Raw genomic sequence first — 25,631 nt, 5'->3', positions numbered from 1 at the left:
TGTCTTGTCTTATGTTTATATCTTTAAACCATTTTGAATTTATTTTTATGTGTGGTATGAGGTAATGTTCTAACTTTATTGATATACATGCACTGTCCTGCTTTCCCAACACCATTTGCTGAAGAGACTAAATTTTCTCCAGTGTATATTCTTGCCTTCTTTGTTAAAGATTAATTGACCATAGGTGTGTAGGTTTATTTCTGAGCTCTCTATTCTGGTCCATTGATCCATATGTCTGTTTTTGTGCCAACACCATGCTATTTTAATTACTATAGCTCTGTAGTATTGTCTGAAGTCTGGGAGGGTTATGTCTCCAGCTTCATTCTTTTTCTTCAGTATTGCTTTGGCAATTCTGGATCTTTTGTGATTCCATATAAATTTTAGGATTATTTGTTCTATTTTTGTGAAAAATGTCCTGCATAATTGGATAGGGATCACATTAAATCTTTAGATTACTTTGGGTTATATGGCCATTTTAACAATATTAATTCTTCCAAACCAAGAGTGTGTTATATCTTTCTGTTATTTTTAAATCATCTTTAATTTCCTTCATCAGTGTTTCATAGTTCTTAGCATATGAGTCTTTCATCTCCTTGGTCAGTTTTATTCCTAAGTATTTTATTTTATTTTTGATGTGATTTTAAAAGATACTGAGGTTTTTTTGTTTGTTTGACTTTCCTTTTCTGGACTGGGGCTCTAATCAGCTGTTTAACCTTCTGGTCACTAGTGGAGTTGGACCTTGCATCTAGAACATGACCCTAAACTTCCTGAAAATTGGAAATTCAGTAAAAGTACATAAATAGGATTTTTGTGAATCAGATCACATTTTAAGCTCACAAAAAGTTCTGATATTTAGAAGAATCTTACAGTGAATAAGTTAGAATGAATTAAGAGTTCCATTTCTAAAGTTAATAATTGCCTTTCCTATTAAATGATATGTTTGGAAAATTCATAGTTTTAAATTAAGACTTTCTTAAGTAGAGTGCTACTTTTTGGTGTCCATTTCCAACTTCACTGAGCAAGGACTCATGAATTTAGAGTACCCTGTCCTGCACTGCAGTCAAATGTTGTTATTTTAAAATAACTTTAGCAATGAAAGTTTAAAACAGTCAACATTATGTCTGAGAATCACTTTCTGAAAATCCATCACATAATGTCAATGAAATCATGCAGTTTTTAAATTTGATATTTAAAAATGTGTGTCTGAGTGGATATACTAAAAGAAAATCAAATAATATAGACAGGCTTATGATGAAAAGCTCATTTCTTCTACTGCATCCCCTTTCTCTAGAAGCAGCCACTTTTAACCCTTTATACTCGGGCCATATTCAGCCAGAACCCACCTCTACTGTCCTCCTGGTTGCTTGCAGCTCAGTCTATTTTGATTAATTGGTGTTGATGCCAAGTTGGGTGCTAAAGTTTTGAATATTACCTCTGGTTATCTCTATGAGTACTACTGTTGGTAATACGTTTATGCTGAATTTGTCTGAATCCGCTTTAGGCATTGTCTGCTCTCAGACATATCCGTCTCGATGATGAATAAAAATTTAGCTTACTTTAACAATCTTCCTTACACCTTCCTTTTTACTTTTTTAACAGTTTTATTGAGATACAATTCATACCATACAATTCACCCACTGAAAGTACACAACTTAATGGCTTCAGCATATTTCAGAGAGTTGTACAACTAACACTACAGTCAATTTTAGAACATTTTCAGCCCCCCCACCAAGAAGCCCCTCGTCCCTTAGCCATTACCCTGAAACCTACCCTTCATTCTTAGGCAACCAGTAATCTATTTTCTGTCTCCATAGATTTGCCTATTCTGGACATTTTATCTAAAGGGCATCATATAACATAGGGTCCTTTGTGGCTTCCTTCTTTCACATAGCATGTTTTCAAGGTTAATCCACATTGTAGCATGTATCAATACTTCATTCCTTTTTATGACTGAATAATATTCCACTTACGGATCTACCACATTTTGTTCATTCATCAGTCAGTGGACATTTGGGCTGTTTCCACTCTTAGTTATTGTGAGTAATGCTGCTATGAACTTTTGTGTACAGTTTTTTTTGTGTGTGTGTGTGGACACATGTTTTCATACCTCTTAGGTATATACCTAGGAGAGGAATTGCTGGGTCACATGAAAACTCTTTGTAACAGTTTGAGGAACTGTCAGACTGTTTCCAGAGAATATAAAATAGTGCAGATTTTATATTCCCACTGGCAGTGTATGAGAGTTCCAATTTCTCCATGCCAACTATTTTATTTTATTTTTTAAACATTTTTTATTGATTTATAATCATTTTACAATGTTGTGTCAAATTCCAGTGTTCAGCACAATTTTTCAGTCATACATGGACATATACACACTCATTGTCACATTTTTTTCTCTGTGAGCTACCATAACGTTTTGTGTATATTTCCCTGTGCTATACAGTATAATCTTGTTTATCTATTCTACAATTTTGAAATCCCAGTCTATCCCTTCCCACCCTCCACCCCCCTGGCAACCACAAGTCTGTATTCTCTGTCTATGAGTCTATTTCTGTCCTGTATTTACACTTTGTTTTTGTTTGTTTGTTTGTTTGTTTTTTAGATTCCACATATGAGTAATCTCATATGGTATTTTTCTTTCTCTTTCTGGCTTACTTCACTTAGAATGACGTTTTCCAGGAGCATCCATGTTGCTGCAAATGGCGTTATGTTGTCGGTTTTTATGGCTGAGTAGTATTCCATTGTATAAATATACCACATCTTCTTTATCCAGTCACCTGTTGATGGACATTTAGGCTGTTTCCATGTTTTGGCTATTGTAAATAGTGCTGCTATGAACACTGGGATGCAGGTGTCACCCTGAAGTAGGGTTCCTTCTGGATACAAGCCCAGGAGTGGGATTCCTGGGTCATACGGTAAGTGTATTCCTAGTCTTTTGAGGAATCTCCACACTATTTTCCATAGTGGCTGCACCAAACTGCATTCCCACCAGCAGTGTAGGAGGGTTCCCCTTTCTCCACAGCCTCTCCAGCATTTGTCATTTGTGGATTTTTGAATGACGGCCATTCTGACTGGTGTGAGGTGATACCTCATTGTAGTTTTGATTTGCATTTCTCTGATAATTAGTGATATTGAACATTCTTTCATGTACCTTTTGATCATTTGTATGTCTTCCTTGGAGAACTGCTTGTTTAGGTCTTCTGCCCATGTTTGGATTGGGTTGTTTATTTTTTTCTTACTGTGTCATATGAGCTGCTTATATATTCTGGAGATCAAGCCTTTGTCGGTTTCATTTGCAAAAATTTTCTCCCATTCCGTAGGTTGTCTTCTTGTTTTACTTCTGGTTTCCTTTGCTGTGCAGAAGCTTGTAAGTTTCATTAGGTCCCATTTATTTATTCTTGCTTTTATTTCTACTAGAAGAAAATTTTTGAAATGTATGTCAGATATTATTTTGCCTATGTTTTCCTCTAGGAGGTTTATTGTATCTTGTCTTATGTTTAAGTCTTTGATCCATTTTGAGTTGATTTTTGTGTATGTTGTAAGGGAGTGTTCTAGCTTCATTGTTTTGCATGCTGAACACTATTTTATTTTTATTGTTGCCATCCTAGTGGATGTGAAGTGGTATCTCACTGTGGTTTTGATTTGTATTTCTCTTTTGGCAAATGTTGTTAAGCAACTTTTCATGTGCGTATTGAGTTATATCTTCTTTGGAGAAATGTCTGTTCAGATCCTTTGCCTATTTCTTAATTGAATTGTCTTTTTACTATTGAGTTGTAAAGTTTTTACACATTCTAGATAGAAGTCTTTGATCAGATTTATGATTTATAATTGGCATAAATGTAAGTATTTATTTCTGGGCTCTCAGTTCTTTTCCATTGATTTGTATCTGTCTATGCTGGTACTGCACTATCTTAATTACTTTAGCTTTGATAGTAAGTTTTAAAATCAGAAAGTATCAGTTCTCTAACTTTGCTATTTTTCAAGCTTGTTTTGGATGTTCTGGGTCCCTTGAATTTCCATACAAATTTTAGGATCACTTGTCTACTGCAGAGAAGCCAGCTGGGATTTTGATAGGTATTGCATTGAATCTGTAGGTCAATTTAAGTATGGCCATCTTAACAATACTAAGTCTTTCAGTCTATGAATGTGTACATCTTTCCATTTATTTTGGTCTTTAATTTCTGTCTGAAATGTTTTGTAGTTTTCAGTATACAAGTCTTACACATCGTTGGTTAAATTTTATTCTTAAGTATTGTATTCTTATTGATGCGGTTGTAAGTGAAGTTGTTTCTTAATTTCATTTTCAGTTTGCTCATTACTACTGTATAGAAATGCAGTTGGTTTTTGTGTATTAATCTTGTAACCTGCAACTTTGTTGAACTTGTTTTATTACTCTTTAAAAAATTTAGTGGATTCTTATGGGGTTTCTATAGAAGATTGTGGCATCTGAAAATGAGACAGTTTTACTTATTTTCCAGTCTGGATGCCTTTTATTTCATTTTCTTGTCTAATTGTCATGGCTAGATCCTCAAACACAGTATGAAGTGGTGTGAGCAGACTCCTTGACCCCCTACCTTTTACTCCCTTTTTTCTTCAGTTCTGAATGCTTTTGCTCCTGCTTTGATACTGTACTTACAACTATAATTGAGTCATCCATGCTTTGTCTGTATGTCTCCTTTCAAAGAATGAAAACAATAAACAATGTTTAAAGAAGTATGGCTCGAAAACATTGGTCATTGCTCAATATGCTGTCAATACATTTCCTTTTCTATAATTCTGAAGCCAAAACTCCAAAGTCACTGAAAGAATATTCAGATATATTCTCTACCAAATACCCATATTCATGCCAAATGCTCATACTTATTTCAGTTTATTTCATATTTATACCATGCCTTCTTGTACAGAATTTTTCCTTGTGGTTTCTAATTTCTTTCTTTTTTTTTTTTTCTCATTAGAAAAAGAAACCAAACCTATGCTATCATCACTGTATCTTGTATATTTTTCAACTTCTGTCAAATCCTCTGCATTTTCTTCTATTCTTCTTTAGACATACTAAGTTCCTGTTCTAGTTCAGATCATTTTCTTTTTATTTGGACCATTCTTTTCCAATATTACAGTTTTCCCCTATAATTTCTGTTTTTTTTTTCTTACACTCTCTGCCTCTTTCATATTCTCAAGTTCTTCCAGCCCCTCAGCTGTACAGTTTATTCTATGGAATCCTCCTTTTTAGGACACCTGTCTCTTTGATATAATGTTGCACCATTGCTTTCTAGGTCTATTGACTAGCTGTCATCCTAAGAATTTCCTTTATTACTCTGTATAAGTTGGAGCCATTCTTTTCTGGATCCTGTCCTATCTTTGTCCTAGTTTATGCCCTTGTTTTGCAAGAGTACATCTTGAAGTCACTTCTTAGAGAATGTGTGGGAGGTGAACTTTGAGTCCTTGCAGTCACTTAATAGTAAAGAGTTTAAGTAAACTCAAAATTGATTGATGGTGATGGTTGGCAGACTATAGCCAGCAGGCCTAATCCAGGCTGCCACCTGTTTTTGTAAGGCCTGTGAGCTAGAAGTTTTGTACATCTTTTAAATGTTGTGGGGGGGGGGGTCAAAAGAAGATTAATATTTCGTGACATGTCAGAATTATATGAAATTGACCCATCCGTGTCCATAGAGTTGTATTCGAGCACAGCCACACTTGTTTGTTTGTGTTTTGTCTGTGGCTGTTTCAGCACAGCAGTTGGGTTATTCCAGAAGAGCTGGTATGCAGTGCACTCATGGCTTTTATTGCTGCTCTGTGCACTTCAAATGATGCTCGTGCATTTACAACTCAGTAACATTTTAAGTACCACATGTATCAATGCAGCATGTTATTTTAATCTTTAAGAAAATTCCTAGTCTAAACCTGTCACATCAAAACAAGAAAAGACGAGAAAATGTGCTCTTGTGTTCAAATGTTGTGCTCTTGAGGCCAAGCAGGGTAGGGATTATCTTGTTACTGAATCATACGGCAAAGCATTGTGTTACGGAATGATTACCTAGAGTTATGCTAAAAGAATACAGTGTATGTTGATGTTACAAGATTAAGCAGTTATCACAATATTCCCAAATCATAGGGGAAAAGTGATCAGAAAAACAAAGTATAAAGCAGAGTATCTCATCACAACAGAATTTGTTCACAAATTTTAAAAAGTAAAATGCCTGCATCCAAAGCAGGTCTCCAAGTAGCAGTGGTAAAGTTTTACTGCAACTTTTGAACTCAGGGCTGAGACTAAAATTTTTCTCAACAAAGAGATCCACCCTCAGTTACTATTATAGAACACTGAATGACTTTGGAAATTAGCTCTTGCTAATTTGATACTGGATTATCAAATTGATATTAATTAATATCTAATATTTTATATTCTAATAATTTAGAAATAGAATTTAAATTCTAATGATTAAATGAGCTTTTGATAATTTAGGTTTACACTTGATCAAGCTGTTTTCTAATGAATTCAATGTAAAATTACAAGGCAAAAAAATACTTACATGAGAAACATACTGTAGTATTTTGACAATGTTTGAATCTCAGGTAGTGCACACTACCTTGTACACTTTCCATATGAACTAGAGTTAAAACAGCATGTGAGATTTCCATTCCCACAAAAATTTGATGCAGGTGTATTTTCTGAATTAAAACTACAGGTCTAATAGTTTTCTTCCCTACTTATCTTCCTGTTATTGTGGATTTATACTTCTTGAAAAAGTTTTTTTTTTTAACTTTTACTATGTATTATTATATTTACTATATATAGCAGAAAGGAGATAAATGTGCCAGGCATCTTGAACTAGTAATAAAAGAATGATAAATCAATGTGTACTTTTTTGATTATTTTATGTTAAGAGCTAATTCTGTTTTACTGCTAAACTTGAACAACACTCCCTAAAACAGTCTCATTGATTGATCCTCAGTTCTGTGGGCTGTCCTTGCCTCAAGGAACACAGAGTCTGGTCGTGAAGAGAGAGACAAGCAGATAATTACCGTGCAGCGTCCTAAATATAGCAGTGGACATGTATATAGATACTGTGGGAGTATAGAGGAGAGGGTGGCTAGTTTCCTGTGGGAAGTAAAGACTTCACAAAAAAGACAGTATTTAAACTGGATCCTAGAAGTTGCAGCCAAAGGTTCACGAGGTGGAGAAAGGAATTCTAGGCAGAGGGAACAGGAGACACATGCACAGACTTGAAAGAATGAGAGATCATTGGATGTAGTTGTGTGTGGCTGCACATAATAGGGGAGTGGCAGGAGAGGAGGCGGTGGTGGTGATTTACAGCCAGATTATGGAGGGCCCTGCACAGTGTGCCCTGAAAATTTGGTTTAGGATGCAAATCTCTTACAAAAGAATTGGCTCCTAAGTTCAAGTAATATCACATCCTATCAAGTTACTTCCTTTTAGTGGTAAATCAACCTAGCTGTCATAAACATTTTCCATCTACTTTTTTACATTTCCTCTTTACTCAGTGTATTTGCATTAGTAAAGCCAAATTACAATACCTGGCAAATTGTGCAAATTGAATTGAGACTGAAAATGCACTGAAGTTTGAGATGTTACAAGTCTTCATGGGAGGAAAAGACTTTTAAGAGACATTGAAATGGGCTAAAAGGGCGAATTGTACTTAATTTTTGTCTCCACAAACTTCAGCTGTTTCTGCAGATTGCCTGTTCCATTTGTTGTTTTCTGAAACTTTTCATTGTCTTTGTTATTTAGTGGACAGAAGACTGCAGAAAATCAACCTATCCTCCTTCTGGACCGACGTGAGTAAATACCTGATGGTAGAACTCCCTCTGAGCTTGTGGAGGTTTCCCCCCATGCAGTGATCTCATAAAAGTGACAACAGTGAATAAAAACTGAAGTCCCATCTTCTGTAATGAGACAAATTTGTTTCCTCAGGTTTGTGTATTATGCACTTGACCAAGACCCTGGGCAAATATGAAAATACCCTGTGATGAAAATGTCCTATCATTTTCTGGCCTATCAAAATCATAGGGAAAACAAAAGGTTTTCCATTCTCCACTCAGTTCTTCTGTCTGCCGCTAAGCATTTTATTCTCCCTGACAAATGCGTCATCCCACAGCTGTTCTGTGATTTTCTGTGGTGCCTGAGTGTATATGTTCCCCATCATACTGGAACAAAAAAAGTGCAGAATTTCATGTGAAACATTAAAAAAAAAACCCTGGCATGGTAATCAAAACTACTGGGGACAAAACAGGATTGGAAAACATAAGGGAAGGGCCATTATCGTGTTTTAGTGTGTTTCACATTAATATTTTTAGTCTAGGGTTTTGGCCTTTTCAGATCCTATGTTGCTAAATAGGCCTTTGGGGAAGACGTAAGAGTAGCCCAGAGGGTACAGATGTGGAAAAGAAGGAAGAGAAGTCAGGAAGGGTAATCTTCTTTGTCCGGTTCTGCCCTCTCACTGAAAGTAGCCTGGAGCAGGTAAGGGAAGGCAAAGTACGTAAGACTCTAACCAGTAATATGAAGGTAACATTGCAGTTTTTGTAACACTCCAAGCCTGTAGTATTATATGCAGTTGTCTGAATTCTGTTTCTAAATAGGCTCTGTATTCCAGTGAGACTGTAATAAACAATTCTTTTGATGTACTCACCTTTATGTAGAAAGAAGCAAATATTTGACAGGAAGTAATTTAGAAGCTATCAGTTTCTGTGTTATTCTAAAGCCAGTGCACACTGCAACCCTCTCCGGTGGCTTGCTCTCCTGGCACCATGTTGGTCTTCATTGCCTTATAGATTGCAAGCATCCCATGGCTGGTCTTTCTGCCCCAATTCATTGAACATTTACTGAGTACCTTCCACGTTTAAGGCTTTTTTTTCCTACTCCTTTTTATGTGTACCTTACGTATCTATGAATTGATTGCTCTTTAAACTATCCCTGCTTGAGCATTTAACTGATTCCACGTTGCTGTGTGTCTGTGAGTATGTGTACACACACACACACACAAATAAAAACATTTTTCCTATATTTATACATCTATATAATGTAAATATTTTTGCCCTGGTATTTCTGGTGAATTTCTTCCTACCTTGCCAGCTTGTTCCCTGCACAAAAGTCCTCAGCTCCACTTATCCTCTCTAAACTATAAATGGATCTTGGGATCTGGGAGAGAAGTGTGGTGTTCATATACCTTTCAGTGACAACGCTTCCTCCTGTACGTATAAGGCCATCCTTTTCAGTCAAGTGCATAGATTCTGGAGATATGCATGGGCAGCTGTGAGAGAGGAGGGAAATACCTGTTTATCCAGCTTGACCAGTCAGATCAACCCTGGAGATGGAGGGACTGACAGCCGGAGCACCCCTGTGTTCATCTGAGTCCCATTAGCATTTCTTTTCTACTACTCACTGGTGCTTATCATCCACTGTCTTATTTGTGTATGTGCGTGTTGTGTTACTTGGACTGATTTCCAAGCTACCTGGGGAGCCAAGTGGGTTCAGTCAGTGACTAATACTGATTATGGTGACTTGGGCACAGAAACTGCTAAATCTCAAAAATAATTTCATGAAGTTTGTTGTTTGTAGTCAAGTAGGAAAATATCCTGTGTTAGTCACTATTGATTGAATGCCACTGCTGCTAAGTATTTTTTGCATATTTCACACAACCCTTACTGCCCTCATAAAATACATATTCTTTATTTCTCTAGGAAATTGAGGTGCAGATGTTGAATACTGAAATATTTTAGAAAAACGTTGAATGAGAAGTGAAATGTGGCATTATGGTTAGCCATAATCATAGTAAGCTTTAGCTATTATAATAATTTTGTTAGTAAGATTAGTAACAGTTCTGTCAGAGAATTCTGATGAGTGGAGGTTTTACTGTAGAGAGATTTCTGGGGTGTTCCCATCCCCACTTAATTATAAACCTCTGCTGTAATGCGTTCATCTCCTCTTCATTTCTTCTTTGGAATCCTTGGCTGAAAAAGAATCAGGAGTTTAAGGCAGATCTAGGGGGCTGGTTTGGGTTTTGTTGGATATTATGAGGAGAGAAGCAGCTGATTGGATTTCACAGGTAGAACATGTGTCTTATGACAGTGCCACCAATGTGTGTGGCTCCAGTGGGCCACTGATTTAATATTGCTCCTAGACACTGAGATCCAAATGCACGCTGGTAGGGAGGGGAATAGGTTAGGAGCACCTGCCTGTAACAGGAGGGACAATAATTATTTTCTTGAATTGTGGGACAGAATTTTGCATGTGAAATTATGATTAGTTGGAAGCTGAATTCACTTGTTTTTATGTAAAGACTTTTTTTCTGGGATTTAAGTATTACAGTATTTAATACAGTTATCAGCTACTAAGGAAATGGGGGTTTCAAAGTGCTTTGAAAAAAAAATTCATTCATTGTGATTTGGTTTAAAGTGTGTTCTCAAAATTGTGTGTGCTTTTCCTTTTCCTTTCCTGCTGGTAAACAGTTTCATGAAACCTTATACATACACCTAGACCCCAAGCTCAGAGGCACTATATAGAGAAGCAAATAATTATTTATGACAATAGAAGTATAAATAGAATCCTAATTCTTCACTTACAGGAACTAACCCACCCTGGCTTAACCCATCCCCGCTATAAACAGTCTGGATAGCAGTTATTAAAGAGCCTGGCAACACTGTAGCACACACTCTGGAGCAGTGCAGTAAGGGAGCAAATGCTGCCTGCTTTTAGACAATTTTAAGCTGATAAGTCACTGAATGGCACACCCTTAGAAGCTATTTCAGTTCAGTGACAAGTGCCAGAGAATAATATTTCTGTAGTGACAGAGAAGAGTTAATGGAGTTCGTCTACCAGAAATATTGCCCAGTCCATAATAAGGGAGTGGGCGTTGCTATATCCTCTTAGTAGAAACTGCTGTAGATAAATGGAAGAGTAGGGCGTCTGGGAATGGGTACGACTGAACAGTGCATGAGCTTGGACTTAACTACAGGAGAATGACAAGAGAGGAAGTACAGTGAGAAGGGTAGAATGGCTGAGGGCATCGTGAAGGTTCTTGAAACCAGCCATGGGAAGCTAATAGCGTATGTTTGCACTCTGAGGGCTTAAAAGGTGACCTTGCTGAAACTAACACCAGAGACAGTTATTTCACAGTAACAGACCAAGAGGGAATTTTGAGACTGGGAAACCAATTGGAGAAGTGTCCAGAGCCTAGACTAAATCTTTGCAGATATTTAGGAAGGGAAAAAAGGGCAGATAATTTCTTGGCAGTGTTGTTCAGATTACATATAGCTCTTGAGCCAAAATTGATTATTTTACCTGTCACCAGTTCACATTAACCTTCTAGAATGTAACCTGTTCTAGGATTCCTAAAGTGACTAGTGATTGTGTATACAACATAGAGCAGACATTGGGTAGAAAATTACCTTTTTTTGGCAAATTCTAGTTTGAGTACCAATTTCTATATTGTTATTAAGACTATGTCTCTAACATATCCATATCGATGTAACTGTCTAACCTTCATCAGGAAACTGCTTTTAACATTTCAAGTTGATACACCTTTTATTACAGCTACAGGGGTCCAGTTCCATGGTACACCATAAATCTCGATCTACCACCATATAAAAGATGGCATGAACTGATGGTTGACAAAGCACCAGCGGTATGCTATGATGATTAAACCTTCTACTTCTGACTTTACTGAAGATAATTGCATTTAAAAGAACACTTCATGATATCATGTACCAAGTATATTAAGAATCTGTTTTCCATGCTTCTCTGCCATTTACAATAAATGATAGTAGAGGAAAAGATGTCATCTCATGTCATCTCTTGCTCTTTTTACTAGCCCTTGCCTTTCTTTATCTTGTATCATCTACTGTCATCTAAATATTTAATCAAGTGTCATGTTAAAGATGTGTTTACATGCATATTATCAAATAGTACTCTTATTTAACTACATATGGGTATGTTAAGAGGTCTGTGTCTGTTTTCATACCAGTATTACTCTTGAATGTCAATAATTTATGTCTCTTACTAATTTTTTAATTTATTTTTCAGCTAAAAGTTATAGTGAATTCTTTGAAGAACGTAGTAAATGCATTTGTGCCAAGTGGAAAAATTATGCAGATAGTGGATCAAAAGTTGGTAAGAAATATTATTTCCCACAATAAATTTTAAACACATACATATGTACACACAAGAGTTCAGCAAAGACTCTGGTATTTATTTAAAGGCATAATTTGACAGCCTCTTTTAAGGAGCTTGGACAAGTTTGCTTTCATTCCAGACCATTGTCAAAACTTCAGAGGGACTTAAAATTCTGGGACAATAATATTAGAGTAACAGGACATAAAGTAGCATGGCAAATTTGGGCAGTTAACTGCTCTTTAATGTTTTATTACAAGTGTGTCCTATTTTATAGAGCAGTACGCAAATACCCATATTTCATCTGGAAATACAGCATTTCCTTCTGTTACATATACTTAGGTTTCCAAGTTCACTTTTGAAAATTTGGATTTTTTCTTAAGTACTTTGCCTGAGTATCTCAGGGCACTGAGAGTTTTTCTAGATAGGACCAAATGGCATGCTTTATCCCAGCCTTGTAGTTTCTGGAGTTCCTCAGCTCTGCCCATTTTGTGTTTCTTATGACTATGCATTGACCGAACCATTTGTTTGCTCCTGATCATGCTGGAAGACTCCATTTCTTGGCCTCTTTTTTTATTGAGGTGGAACAAGTGGAAAATCTAGGTCCTGGCCCCTTGAGCTCCCAGAGAGATCCTTATCACCCTTGTTTAGTCTTTGCTTTGGGGCCCTCACTGGGCTGCAGGGTGTAAAAGATTGGAGAGGACACCAAGGCCTTAGGGCAGGTGTTTTAACCTCAACAGTAATGACATTGGAGATTGGATGATATTTTGTTGTGGGCACTGTCTATGCACTGTAGGATGTTAAGCAGTATCCCTGGCCTTGACCCACTGAATGGCAGTAGCACCCCTTCAGTTGTGACAACCAAAAATCTAGACATCAGTAAATCTCCCCTGGGGAGGAAACCATCCCTGGTTGAGAATCACTCCTAGAAGCTGGAGATTCAGGGTGTACCACCCCCATGACACTTGCACCTGCCAACCACCAAATCTCTTGTCACTCATGTTTATGTTCTCAGAGCCTTTGATTAAGGCTATTCTTTGTGTTCATACCAACCAGACTTCCCCAAAATACAAATGTTGGCAGGAGTAGCAGCAAAAGAGGCCCCCACAAGCCCCTTGTGTCCTAATCCCCCTAAACCTGCAAGTCAGCAGGAAGGGCAACAGGCAAAGGGTTTAGGTGCCCAGGCTTTGCAGTCAGACAACATTGGAGGTTTAAACATATTTAAACATTGGGTTTTAAGGTAGGAGTAGCCATGTACTGGGTAGCCTTCGATAAGTTTCTTTCCTTTTTTTTTTAACAGTATGAAACCATTTTTTTAAAACAACTTTATCGTGGTGTGGTTCCTGTACAGTCAACTACGCATATTTTAGGCATACAATTTGATGAATTCTGATAGATGTATACACCCATGGAACCACCACTATAATCAAGATAGCTAACATTTCTAACACTCCCCAAGAGATGCATATTTCAAATTCCCAGTTTATCCCTTCCCATTGCTTCTTTAGTATTTTCTATGTATAGTATCATGTCATCTGCAAACAGTGATAGTTTGACTTCTTCATTTCCGATTTGGATTCCTTTTATTTCCTTTTCTTGTCTGATTGCTGTGGCTAGGATTTCCAAAACTATGTTGAATAAAAGGGGCAAGAGTGGGCATCCTTGTCTTATTCCTGATCTTAGAGGAAATGATTTCAGTTTTTCCCCATTGAGTATGATGTTAGCTGTGGGTTTTTCATATATGGCCTTTATTATGTTGAGATATATTCTGTCTATGCCCACTCTCTGGAGAGTTTTAATCATAAATGGATGTTGAATTTTATCAGAAGCTTTACCTACATCTTTTGAGATGATCATGGTTTTTATTCTTCAATTAGTTAATGTGGTGTATCACATTGATTGATTTGCGGATATTGAAAAATCCTTGCATTCCTGGGATAAATCCCACTTGATCATGGTGTATGATACTTTCAATGCATAGTTGGAGTGTTTTATTGAGAATTTTTGCATCTGTATTCATAAGTGATACTGGCCTATAATCTTTTTTTTGTGAAATCTTTGTCTGGTTTTGGTATCAGGGTAATGATGGCCTCATACAATGAGTTTGGAAGTGTTCCTTCCTCTGCAGTTTTTCGAATAGTTTCAGGATAGGTGTTAACTGTTCTCTAAATGTTTGGTAGAATTCACCTGTGAGGTCATCTGATCCTGGACTTTTGTTTGTTGGAAGTTTTTAAATTATTTATACAATTTCACTACTGGTAATTGGTCTGTTCATATTTTCTATTTGTTCCTGGTTCACTCTTGGCAAATTGTACCTTTCTAGGAAATTGTCCATTTCTTCGAAATTCTCCTTTTTGTTGGCGTATAGTTGCTCACGGTAGCCTCTTATGATCCCTTGAATTTCCATGCTGTCGGTTGTAACTTTTTTCTCATTTCTGAATTTATTAATTTGGGCCTTCTCCCTGCCCCCCTTTTTTTTTTGGTGAGTCTGACTAAAGGTTTATCAATTTTGTTTATCTTTTCAAAGAATCAGCTTTTAGTTTCATTGATCTTTTCTATTTTTTTTAGTATCTTTCATTTATTTATGCTCTAATCTTTATGATTTCTTTTTGTCTACTAACTTTGGGTTTTGTTTGTTTTTCTCTAGCTGCTTTGGTGTACGGTTAGGTTATTTACTTGAGATTTTTCTTGTTGCCTGAGGTGGGCTTGTATTGCTGTAAACTTCCCTCCTAGAACTGCTTTTGCTGCGTCCCAGAGGTTTTGGATCATTGTGTTTTCATTTTCATTTGTCTCAGAGTATTTTTAGATTTCCTCTTTGGTTTCTTCAGTGATGCATTGGTTGTTTAGTGGCATATTGTTTAGCCTCCACATGTTTGCAGTTTTTGCAGTTTTTTCCTGTAGTTGATTTCTAACCTTACAGTGTTGGGGTCAGAAAATATGCTTGGTACAACTTCAGTTTTTTTAAATTTACTGAGGCTTGCTTTGTAGGCCAGCATGTGATTGATTCTGGAGAATGTTCCACATGCATTTGCGAAGAATGTGTATTCTGTTGCTTTAGGATGGAATGCTCTATGAATACCAGTTAAGTCCATCTGGTCTAATGTGCCATTTCCTTATTGATTTGCTGTCTGGATGATGTGCCCATTGACATAAGTAGGGCGTTAAGGTCCCCCACTATTATTGTGTTATTGTCGATTTCTCCTTTTATGTCCGTTAACAATTGCCTTGTATAGTGAGATGCTCCGATGTTGGGTGTGTATATATTTATAATTGTTATATCCTCTTCTTGGATTGATCCTTTGAGTATTATGTAGTGTCCTTCTTTGTCTTTTGTAACAGTCTTTATTTTAAAATCTATTTTGGAGGGGGAGGGTATAGCTCAGTGGTATAGACCATGCTTAGCATGCCCGAGGTCATGGGTTTGATTCCCAATACCTGCATTAAATACAAAATGATAATAATAAATAAATGAACATAATTACCCCCCCAAAAAACAAAAACAAAAGATAAAAAAATAGAATCTATATTGTCTAAGTATTGCTACTCCATCTTTCTTTTGGTTTCCATTTACGTAGAATATCTTTTTCCACCCCCTTACACTTTCAGCCTACATGTGTCTCTAGCTCTGAAATGGGTCTCTTGAAGACAGCATATATATGGGTCTTGTTTTTGTATCCAGTCAGCCAGTCTGTCTTTTGGTTGGAGCGTTTAATTCATTTACATTTAAGGTAATTATCAATACATATGTTCTTATCGCCATTTTGTTCATTGTTTTGGATTTGTTTTTGTAGGTCTTTTTTTTTTCTCTCTCTCTCTCTTTCTTCTTTTTGTTCTCTTTTCTTGTGGTTTGTTGGCTAGAGAAGTTCCTTTAACATTTGTTATAAAGCTGGTTTGGTGGTGCTGAATTCTTTTAGCTTTTGTTTATCTGTGAAGCTTTTGATTTCTCTATCAAATCTGAACGAGAGCCTTGCTGGATAGAATATTCTTTGTTGTAAGTTTTTCCCTTTCATCACTTTGAATATATTGTGCCATTCCCTTCTGACCTGTAGAGTTTCTGCTGAAAAGTCAGCTGTTAACTTTATGGAAGTTTCCTTGTATGTTATTTGTTGCTTTTCTCTTGCTGATTTTAATATTTTCTCCTCATCCTTAATTTTTATCAATTTGATTACTATGTGCCTCGGTGTGTTCCTCTTTCAGCTGATTCTGTGTGGGACTCTCTGCACTTCTTGGACTTGGGTGACTGTTTCCTTTCCCAAGTCAGGGAAGTTTTCAGTTATTATCTCTTCAAAAATTTCCTTAGGTCCTTTCTCTCTTCTTTCTGGGACCCCTATAATGCGAATATTAGTGTGCTTCATATTGTCCCAGAGTTCTCTTAAACTATCCTCATTTCTTTTAATCCTTTTTTATTTTTCCCTTTTTGCAGTAGTAATTTCCACTGATCTGTCTTCTAGTTTACTGATCCATTCTCCTGCCTCATTTAGCCTGTTGTTGGTTCCTTCTAGTGTGTTACTCATTTCGAAAATTTTATTCTTCATCTCTGGGTGTTCTTTATATTTTCTAACTCTTCGCTAAAAACATCCCCCTGTGCATCTATACTTCTTCTGAGTTCTCTGAACATCTTCACCATCATTACTCTAAACTCTTTCTCAGATAGATTGTCCGTCTCCTCATCGTTTATTTCTTCTTCTGGGATTTTATCTTGTTCCTTGGCCTGGAAGGTATTCCTCTACCACTTCATGTTGTCTTTCTTTATGTTTGTATTTTTAGGTAGGTTAGTTATGTTTCTCGACCTTGGAGAAGTGGCCCCCTGTGGGAGACATCCTGTGCGTCCCAGCAGTACACTCCTCTCTTGTCACCCAAGGGCCAGGGTCCAGCCAGTCCCAGGGTAGAGTCTGGCCTGCATTTGCAGATTCCTTCCACAGGCTTTGGGATTGTTGTTTTCTTATTTCTGGTATCTGTCCCCTGGTGGATGAGGCTGGACTAGGGGATTATGCAGGTTTCCTGGCTGGAGAAATTGGTGCCTGCCCACTGCTGCATGGAGCTTGGTCCTGGTCCTCTGGTGGGTAGGGCTATGTCTGGAGTGTTTGTGGCTCAGGAAGTTTGCCGATGGGTGGGGCTGTATTCCCACCCAGTATGTTGTTTGGCCTGAGGCTTCCCAGCCCTTAAGCCTATAGGCTGTTGGCTGGGGCTAGGTCTTGGTGCTAATGATGCAATCAAGTTGTCAGCCTCCAGGAAAGCTCATGTAGATGAACACTCCCAAAATATTTGCCACCAGCTTTTATGTCCCTAGAGTGAGCGGTATCTGTTGCCTACCTCCCTAGGAGACCTTACAAAACCAGGAGGCAGATCTGGCCCAGGTTCCTCTGAAATTATTGCCTCTGCCCTTGGATCTGGTGCACACAAGATTCTGTGTATGCTTCCCAAGAGAATGAAGTCTCTATTTCCCCAAGTACTGTGGGGCTTGTGGAATTAAGCCTCACTGGCCTTCAAAACCAAATGTCCGGGGGTCTCCTCCTCCCAGTGCCAGAACCCCGGGCCAGGGAGTCTGGCATGGGGCTCAGAACTCACTCCTGTGGGAGGGGCTCTGCGACTTACTCTCCAACTTGTGGGTTGCCCACCTGGGGGATATGTGGCCCAATTATATCATGAGCCCACCCCTCCTACCATCCTGCTGTGGTTCCCTCTTTATGTTTCCAGGTGAAGACATTTTTTGCTGATTCTAGTCTTTTTTTTTTCCCCCAATGGTTGTTTAGCAGTCAGTGTGGTTTTGATGTAGTCACGAGCATTGACAGCCTGTCTCTGTGCTGATCCTGTTTCTTCATATTGACAAGTTTCTCAACTTAAAAACTTCAGATCTCTCATCAGGGAGAATTTACTAATAATTCATATTTCATATGGTGATTGTAAGGATTAAATGACATAACAATGTAAAGCCCAGTGTATAGATGTTATAAGTGGTTAATATATGTGCAATAAGTCATTTTTGCTTGTTAAATTGGCAGGAATATTCCACTTGTGCAATGCTTTGAATTCCTAGATGAAAAGGATGATACGCTTATGTCCCATTACATATAAATGCCAAGTTGGTGAAAAATGAAACTTGTGAATCTTAAACACATTATCTTAGCAAAAAGCTGTGAGCTTAAATCTTGATCTCATTGCTAGTAAATAGTTTCAATTGAGGATAAAAGTATATATGAATGGATAAAGAAGATGTGGTTCACATATACATGCAATGGAATATTACTCAGCCTTAAAAAAGAATGAAACCCTGCCATTTGCAACAACATGGAAGGATCTAAGTGAAATAAATTAGACAGAGAAAGATAGATACTGTATGATTTTACTTATCTTTGAAATTAAAAAAAAAATGAATGAACATAGCAAAACAGAAACAGTCATATACAGAGAACAAACAGGTGGCTGCCAGAGGAGAGGAGTGTAGGGAGAGGAGAGAGGTTAGGGAGATTAAGAGGTACAGACTTTTAGTTACAAATAAATGAGTCACAGGTATGAAGTGTACAACGTGGGGAATATTGTCAGTAATGATGGAACATCTTTGTACGGTGACAGATGTAACTAGACTTATAGTGGTGATCACTTTGAACTGAATAGAAATATTGAAGCAGCAGGATCTAACATAGTATTATAGATCAATTATACTTCAAAAACAAACTCACAGAAAAAGAGATTGGATTTGTGGTTACCAGAAGTAGGGAGTGGGGGACGGGGAATTGGATGAAGGTGGTCAAAATGTACAAACTTCCAGTAAAAGATAAATGAATACTAGGGTCTAATGCACATATTTATAATTATAAATATAATTATATATATATATAAAAATGTATAATTATATAACATAATTAACATTGCTGTATGTTCTATATGAAAGTTTATTAAGAGAGTAAATCCTGAGTTCACATCCCAAGGGAAAACATTTTTTTCGTTTTCCTTTGAAGAAGTTCACATCACAAGGAAAAAATTTTCTTTTCTTTTTCGTTTATTTTGTATTTATAGAAGATGATGGGTGTTCATTGAACTTACTGTGATAATCATTTCAAGATGTGTATAAATCAAATCATTATGCAAAAACAAAATATGTATGTCCACCATTGAATTTGCTCATGTGTCCATTGTTTGCTCTCAGGATGCAGTAATGCATCTTAGCCCCAAATCAGCTGTTAACTATGACAGATGTTTTGTGAATGACTAGATGTAATTTGTTGCTGTGGGAAGGAAATAGTACCATAGTTCCCCTTATCAGAAGATACATTCCAAGACGCCAGTAGATGCTGAAGCTGTGGATAGTGTTGAACCCTGTATGTGCTATGTTTTTTCCTATACATACATACCTATGATAAAGTTTAATTTATGAGCTAGGCACAGTAGGAGATTAACAACTAATCATAATAAAATGGAACAGTTATAACAATAATAAAAGTTACATAAATGTGCTTTCTCTCTCAAAATATTGTCCTGTTCCCACCCTTCTTCTTGTGATAATGTAAGATGATTAAATGCTTCCATGAGGGGATGAAGTCAGGTGATTGACATAGGCATTGTGAGGTAGCATTAGGCTACTGCTGACCTGACGTGACTACAGAAAGAGGATCCTCTGCTTTGTTTGATCCTGGATCCTCAAGCCATGATGATACTGATAGTTGGATGTGAGGAGCAGACGAGGTCGATGCCTGAGGATCCAGCCCTCAGGTGGGATACAGTGGGACAGTGTGAGATTTCATCACACTACCCAACACGGCCTGCAACTTAAAACCTATGAATTGTTTACTTATGTAATTTTCCGTTTAATATTTTTTGGGCTGTGGTTGACTGCAGGTAAATAAAGCTGCAGAAAAGGAAACCACAGATAAGGGAGAAAGACTGTAATGAGGGTGTGATGCCAGAGACTAGAGGGCAAATTTGAGTAGAGAGGTAAGTGGTGCTTGTTGTGATGTTCTTGTTCTATGAGTTAAGCTTAGGGCATCCAAGTGGAATTATTCCGGGTCCCTCTCTGTGGAGAATAGGGTGAAATATAAGGCAGGAAAAAACAATCTGAGAATCATAGGTCTCTGCATGATACCTGAGAGCAGATGAGCTTAAAGGTACAAAAGCAAGAGTTATAGGGGCCAAACATTACATAGAATCTTTTAGAAATTTCATGATGTGGAAGTGCTTTCAAAAAGAAGCTATGGTCACATATTGCGGCAGCAATAGCTAGAACAAATGATGTGTGAAAGAACCAAACCTCAAAGCAACATTTTAGGTTGAACAGTTGTTCATTTGTTTTTCAGCCTGGTCTGCTTGGCAACTTTCCTGGCCCTTACGAGGAGGAAATGAAGGGAATTGCAGCTGTTACTAACATACCTTTAGGTAAAGTTCACTTTACAACTTTTAAAAAAATTTAGTACTTAAAATTTTTTATTGAAGTATGATATGCATGCAGTAAAGTGTACAGATATTAAATGTACAGCTCAATAGCTTTAAAAATGCATGCATGCATGTAATCACAGCTCAGGGGAAGATGCAGAAAATTCTGGCAATCTAGCCTGCCTCCATCCTGCCCCTTCCCAGACAATTCCAAGTCCTCAGGCAACCACGATTCTGACTTCACCATAGATTCATTTTGCCTCTTGAACGTCATACAGATAGAGCTGAACAGTATGAGCTGTTGTGTCTGGTGTCTTGCACTTACCATTCTAGGTAGTAGGCTATTGCGTGAATAGGATTTTTGTTGTTTCCAGATTCAGGATATTCAGAATAAAGCAGTTTTGAACATTCTGTACATGTCCCTTGATGGGCCTATGCCCTCCTTTCCCTAGGACATGCACTGTGTTACAGGGTGGCTGTCTGTTTAGCCTTGATTCTGCCAGCCAGTTCTCCAGTGTTGTATCCGCTGACAGCATAGTACAAGAGTTTTCATTTTCTCCGCTTGATAGTGTCAGTCTTTTTAATTTGAGCCATTTTGTTGTGTGTTATATTCACCCATTACTGTTTAATTTGCATTTCCCTCACGACTAATGAGATTGAATAATTTATTGACCTTTTCCTTCCTTCCTTCCCTCCTCCCTTTCTCCCTTCCGTCTCCTTGTTAAATCTAATGCCCATTTTTATTGGCTTGAAGGAATTCTTCATATATATATATATACACACACGTATATGTATACACACACACACACACACACACATGCATACATAACCTACACACCAGTACAAGTTCTTCATCAGATACATGTATTATGAATATCTTCTCCCACTCTGTAGCTTGCATTTTTGTCCTCTTATTGGTGTCTTTTGATGAACAGAAATTCTTAATTTTAGTGAAGTCCAGTTTTCCCATTTTTTTTTTAATGGGTAGTGCTTTTTGTGCCTATTTAAGTGATCTCTGCTTGCTCTCAAACATATTCTTCTATGTTTTCTTCTGTATGTTTTGATTTACTTTTTACGTAAAGGCCCACGAGGTGTATTTTTTTTCTTTTAAGTAAAGGTAGATTTATTTAGATCCATGATGTATCTTGAATTAACTTTTGTGTATGGCATGAGTTAGGAATCAAGATTCAGATTTTTTCCATATGGAATGTCCAAGTGACAACAGCATTTATTAAAAGGACTATCCTAAATTGTTTATATTTTTTGTTGGGGGAGGCCATTAGATCTATTTATTTGTTTATTATTTTTATGTATTTTTTAAATGGAGGTACTGGGGATTGCACCCAGGACCACGTGCATGCTAGGCATGCGCTCTACCATTTGAGCTACACCCTCACCCAAAAAGACTTTCCTAAAAAAATAAAAATAAAAGACATAAAAAAAGACTATCTTCCCTCAGTAAATTGCAGTGGTGCCTTTGATATAGATCGAGTGATTGCATATGTCTGATTGTATTTGGGGACTTCTCTGTTTAGTTTCATTTGTCTGTTTGTCTTTCCTTACTCCAGCACCATGCTGCTGTAGTTGCTAAAGCTTCATTGTAAGTCTTAGTATCGTGTAGTGTAAGTTTTCTAACTTGGTTTTTCTTTAAAATTCTCTTAGCTATTCTGGACCCTTTGCGTTTCCATATACATTTTAGAATCAGCCTGTCAACTTTGACAGAAGAGCCTGCTGATGTTTTCAGTGGGATTATAATACTGAGTTTTCCCGTCCATGAACTTGGTGTATGAGGTTTCAACATTTATTTGGGTAATTGATTCTCTGAGCAGTATTTTTCATTTTCAGGGAAGAGGTTTTGCATATCATTCATTCATCATATCCTTTGTTACATCATTTACCATGTTTTTCATATTTGTCATATCCTTAAGTATTGATGTTTTTGGAAGCTATTTTTAAATTTTCTGTTTCTAATTTATAGCACTTAATTTAATGAAAAAGACCTTTCTCTGGAAAGTTTTATTTTTAAGCTACCAAAGTTAAATAGAGTTGTTATTTTATGAAGCCTGTATATACCTTGGTTTTACAAAAGATTGAGAATTACTGAAAATCAGTAGTATTTATCAACGAAAGTGGCTGAATTTTTTTGGGGGGGTTGGCTTCTTTAAAAAGATAATTAACATACTCGAAATACTCACTTGCAGCCTATATGAGAAATGTCTTTAATTCCTTTATTGTAAAGAACTCTAGCAAATGAATACCACATATAAATATCTCAAGAGAAAAATGGGTTGAGAAGATTAACAAAATAAGAGTGAAACTTGACCAAAGTAAAAATCAAATGGCTATAAAATAAATATTAGATTAAGGTAGGAAAAAGCATGTGAAGCTCAACATGTTAACATAAAATGAAACAGAGAAGTGTGTTGTATACCTTCAAATTAAATGCTATATGATATTATTATTATACAAATTAGGAAAAATATTCAAAAATTGAAATGTTTTGCAATAGACTGTCTTGATAAGCTCTGTCCTTATTCTATTACTAGTGCCTTATCTCTTTTCTCACCTTATAAATATTAGTCACACTCTAAAAACCTGGACACAGTACACTTTCAGCATACAGCCAGATATATTAAATAATCGTATTTGAGCCCTCTAAAGAAAACCAAAAAGCATATTGATAAAAAAATGTGTACGTTATGTTGTAGTATAATCCCAAAATGCCCAGTGTTCACCTTGCCCAGTAGCTGCCTCTCTCGGGACTCGTTTTATCTTGAATCTGCAAGAGAGTACAGGCTAGTGAGACACCTCCCGCAGGCCAGCTTTTCAGGCCCACTCAGACTGTCCTCAGACACGCAGGTGTGCCAGAGCAAAGCCTCACCCAGTGACGATACTTAAACCTTTTCTTAAGAAAGAATTTTCTAACACTGTCATGGTTCTGTATGTTGACCCCAGAATTTCCTGTCTTTTCTCTTAGGAGAGATTATTTCATTCAATATTTTCTACGAATTTTTTACCATTTGTACGTCAATAATAGCAGAAGACAAAGAAGGTAAATAAATGTATGCTGAGGGAGGGTGGGCGGAGCAAAGTACGAGGTAAAAGAAAAATCTTGAAATAAATGAAATTAGAACCTGTAAAATACGGGCTTACTGTGCAAATACTATTCATATTGCATATGGTTTTATAGATCTTGGTTAAGCTTTTGAAAATGAATTGAAAACTTTTCTTATTTTTAAGACCACTTGTAATGCCTATTAAAGTTTAATTAAGGTATGCACAAATCTTGAAAGAAGTGTTTCAGGACTAAATACACTCTTACCCTTCCTCCTAGTCAAATTGTACCTGTATTTATGATTTGATAGTAAGTACTCACAGGGGCAGAACAAACTTTCTTCCATCATTTCCCAGCCAAGGATCCCTGTGTGGAGCAGCTTTGCTTTTCCATGTGTGTCTTGACTGGTCCCCAGAGTACAAAGTACAGGATGATGTACCCTGATTCACTCTTACTTTTGACCTGTATTCTGCATATAGCTGTAGGTGACAATGCCTGGAGGGGAGCATGTTGGTAAGTCACATTAGGTGAGGCTGAGATAGCTAAGTGGGTAGGAATTGGTCATAGTGGACCAAAAAATAATGACTGATCCTTTTCCCATGTTCTAATCGTACCTGCAATCCTGTGTTCTCAGGTATTGCAGGAGGATCTGGCCACTGTGACAGGGGCAACGGTTTGCTCTTGTTAAGGCTTATTGTTTTTTTTTAACTTTTTTTTATTGAGTTACAGTCATTTTACAATATTATGTCAAATTCCAGTGTAGAGCACAATTTTTCAGTTATACGTGAGCATATATATATTCACTGTCACATTTTTTTTTCGCTGTGAGCTACCGTAAGATCTTGTATCTATTTCCCTGTGCTATACAGTATAATCTTGTTTATCTATTCTACATTTTGAAATCCCAGTCTGTCCCTTCCTACCCCCTACCTCCTTGGCAACCACAAGTTTAAGGCTTATGATATCAGATGCTGCTTAATTCTTATTGTCGGATAGAACAGTTGTGACTGACTATCACTTAGCCAAAATTAAGTGTCCAGCTTTGATTTAGAATCAGTCATACTGTGATAATTGCTATTAACATGTCTTTTCTGTTTACTTTCATTTAGGTCATCTACTACATGGGCGAAACATGGATTTTGGAATATTTCTTGGGTAAGAAAGAATGTGGTGTCTGTCAGTCCCTAAGAAGAGTTGATTGTGTTTCATTGATAAAAAGTAAGTCCCAAATCACTCTCAGAATAGGACCAGAAGTGAAGATCCTAGATTCTTTAGTTTTGAAACAAGATGGCACACTCTTATTCAGTGATACAAGAGTTTGTAGCTGAGTCGCACCTGTGAACAGAAGTCTGGAGCGTGCTTGAAGGCTCTGGATGCACGTCCAGTTTGTTGCTTGGAAGGAAGAGTAGCATTCTGTTTCATGTGTCTTCTTGACCTTTCTGAAAAAACAAAAAAACAGGGCTTTGTATAGAGACCTAAATATTAATCTGTGGTTTGTTATTTATAGGCTGTGTTATGTTAGGAGAGTTACTTAACTTCTCTGAGCCTCAGTTTTATCATGTAGAAAATGGAGGGTAAAACCAGCCATACTGAAAAAGTATTGGGGAGATTGATCATTAGGGATTAGGTAGATGAAGGACCTAGGATAATCCTTGACCAGCACGATCATATTCATCATTGTTACTGCTGTTCCTAAAGGTCACTACAATTTGTCTTTTGTAGGTGGAATGCTAATAATAATACCTGGGTCGTAACTGAGGAACTGAAACCTTTAACAGTGAACTTGGACTTCCAAAGAAACAATCAAACTGTCTTTAAGGCGTCAAGCTTTGCTGGCTATGTGGGCATGTTAACAGGATTCAAACCAGTAAGGAATCAGTTGCTACACAGTTGTACAGGTAGCTCTCTGTGAAAGGTGGAGTCTAAGGAAGTGAGGACCTAAAGAGAATAGGAAGCCCCAGTTCATCCCTTTGCACTTCTTGTCACCTTCCTTCATAGGTGTGAGCCCACATGGTAGAGAAGAGTAGGAAGGAGATGAAGGTTTCTGAGCCTTTTGTGGAGAGGAAGCATGTGGCTGGGTGGCAA

General features: G+C 37.2%; 1 protein-coding gene across 2 annotated transcripts in view; it reads left to right on the top strand.

Moving 5' to 3' along the window:
- Positions 1–25,631, top strand: part of ASAH1 (N-acylsphingosine amidohydrolase 1) — a 51,769-nt gene that overhangs the window by 7,374 nt on the left and 18,764 nt on the right. For both annotated transcript variants that reach the window (XM_031440252.2, XM_031440251.2), the window contains exons 2-8: positions 7,748–7,794; positions 11,549–11,639; positions 12,038–12,124; positions 20,416–20,494; positions 23,469–23,543; positions 24,656–24,701; positions 25,269–25,413. In XM_031440252.2, coding sequence (XP_031296112.1) covers positions 7,748–7,794; positions 11,549–11,639; positions 12,038–12,124; positions 20,416–20,494; positions 23,469–23,543; positions 24,656–24,701; positions 25,269–25,413 — 570 coding nt within the window. The remainder of the gene's footprint in view (positions 1–7,747; positions 7,795–11,548; positions 11,640–12,037; positions 12,125–20,415; positions 20,495–23,468; positions 23,544–24,655; positions 24,702–25,268; positions 25,414–25,631) is intronic.

Source organism: Camelus dromedarius, chromosome 22 (genome assembly GCF_036321535.1).
Source record: "Camelus dromedarius isolate mCamDro1 chromosome 22, mCamDro1.pat, whole genome shotgun sequence".
Classification (NCBI taxonomy): Eukaryota; Metazoa; Chordata; class Mammalia; order Artiodactyla; family Camelidae; genus Camelus; species Camelus dromedarius.
The sequence above is the reverse complement of the archived record's forward strand: the minus strand, read 5'-3'. Positions and strand labels throughout refer to the sequence as shown.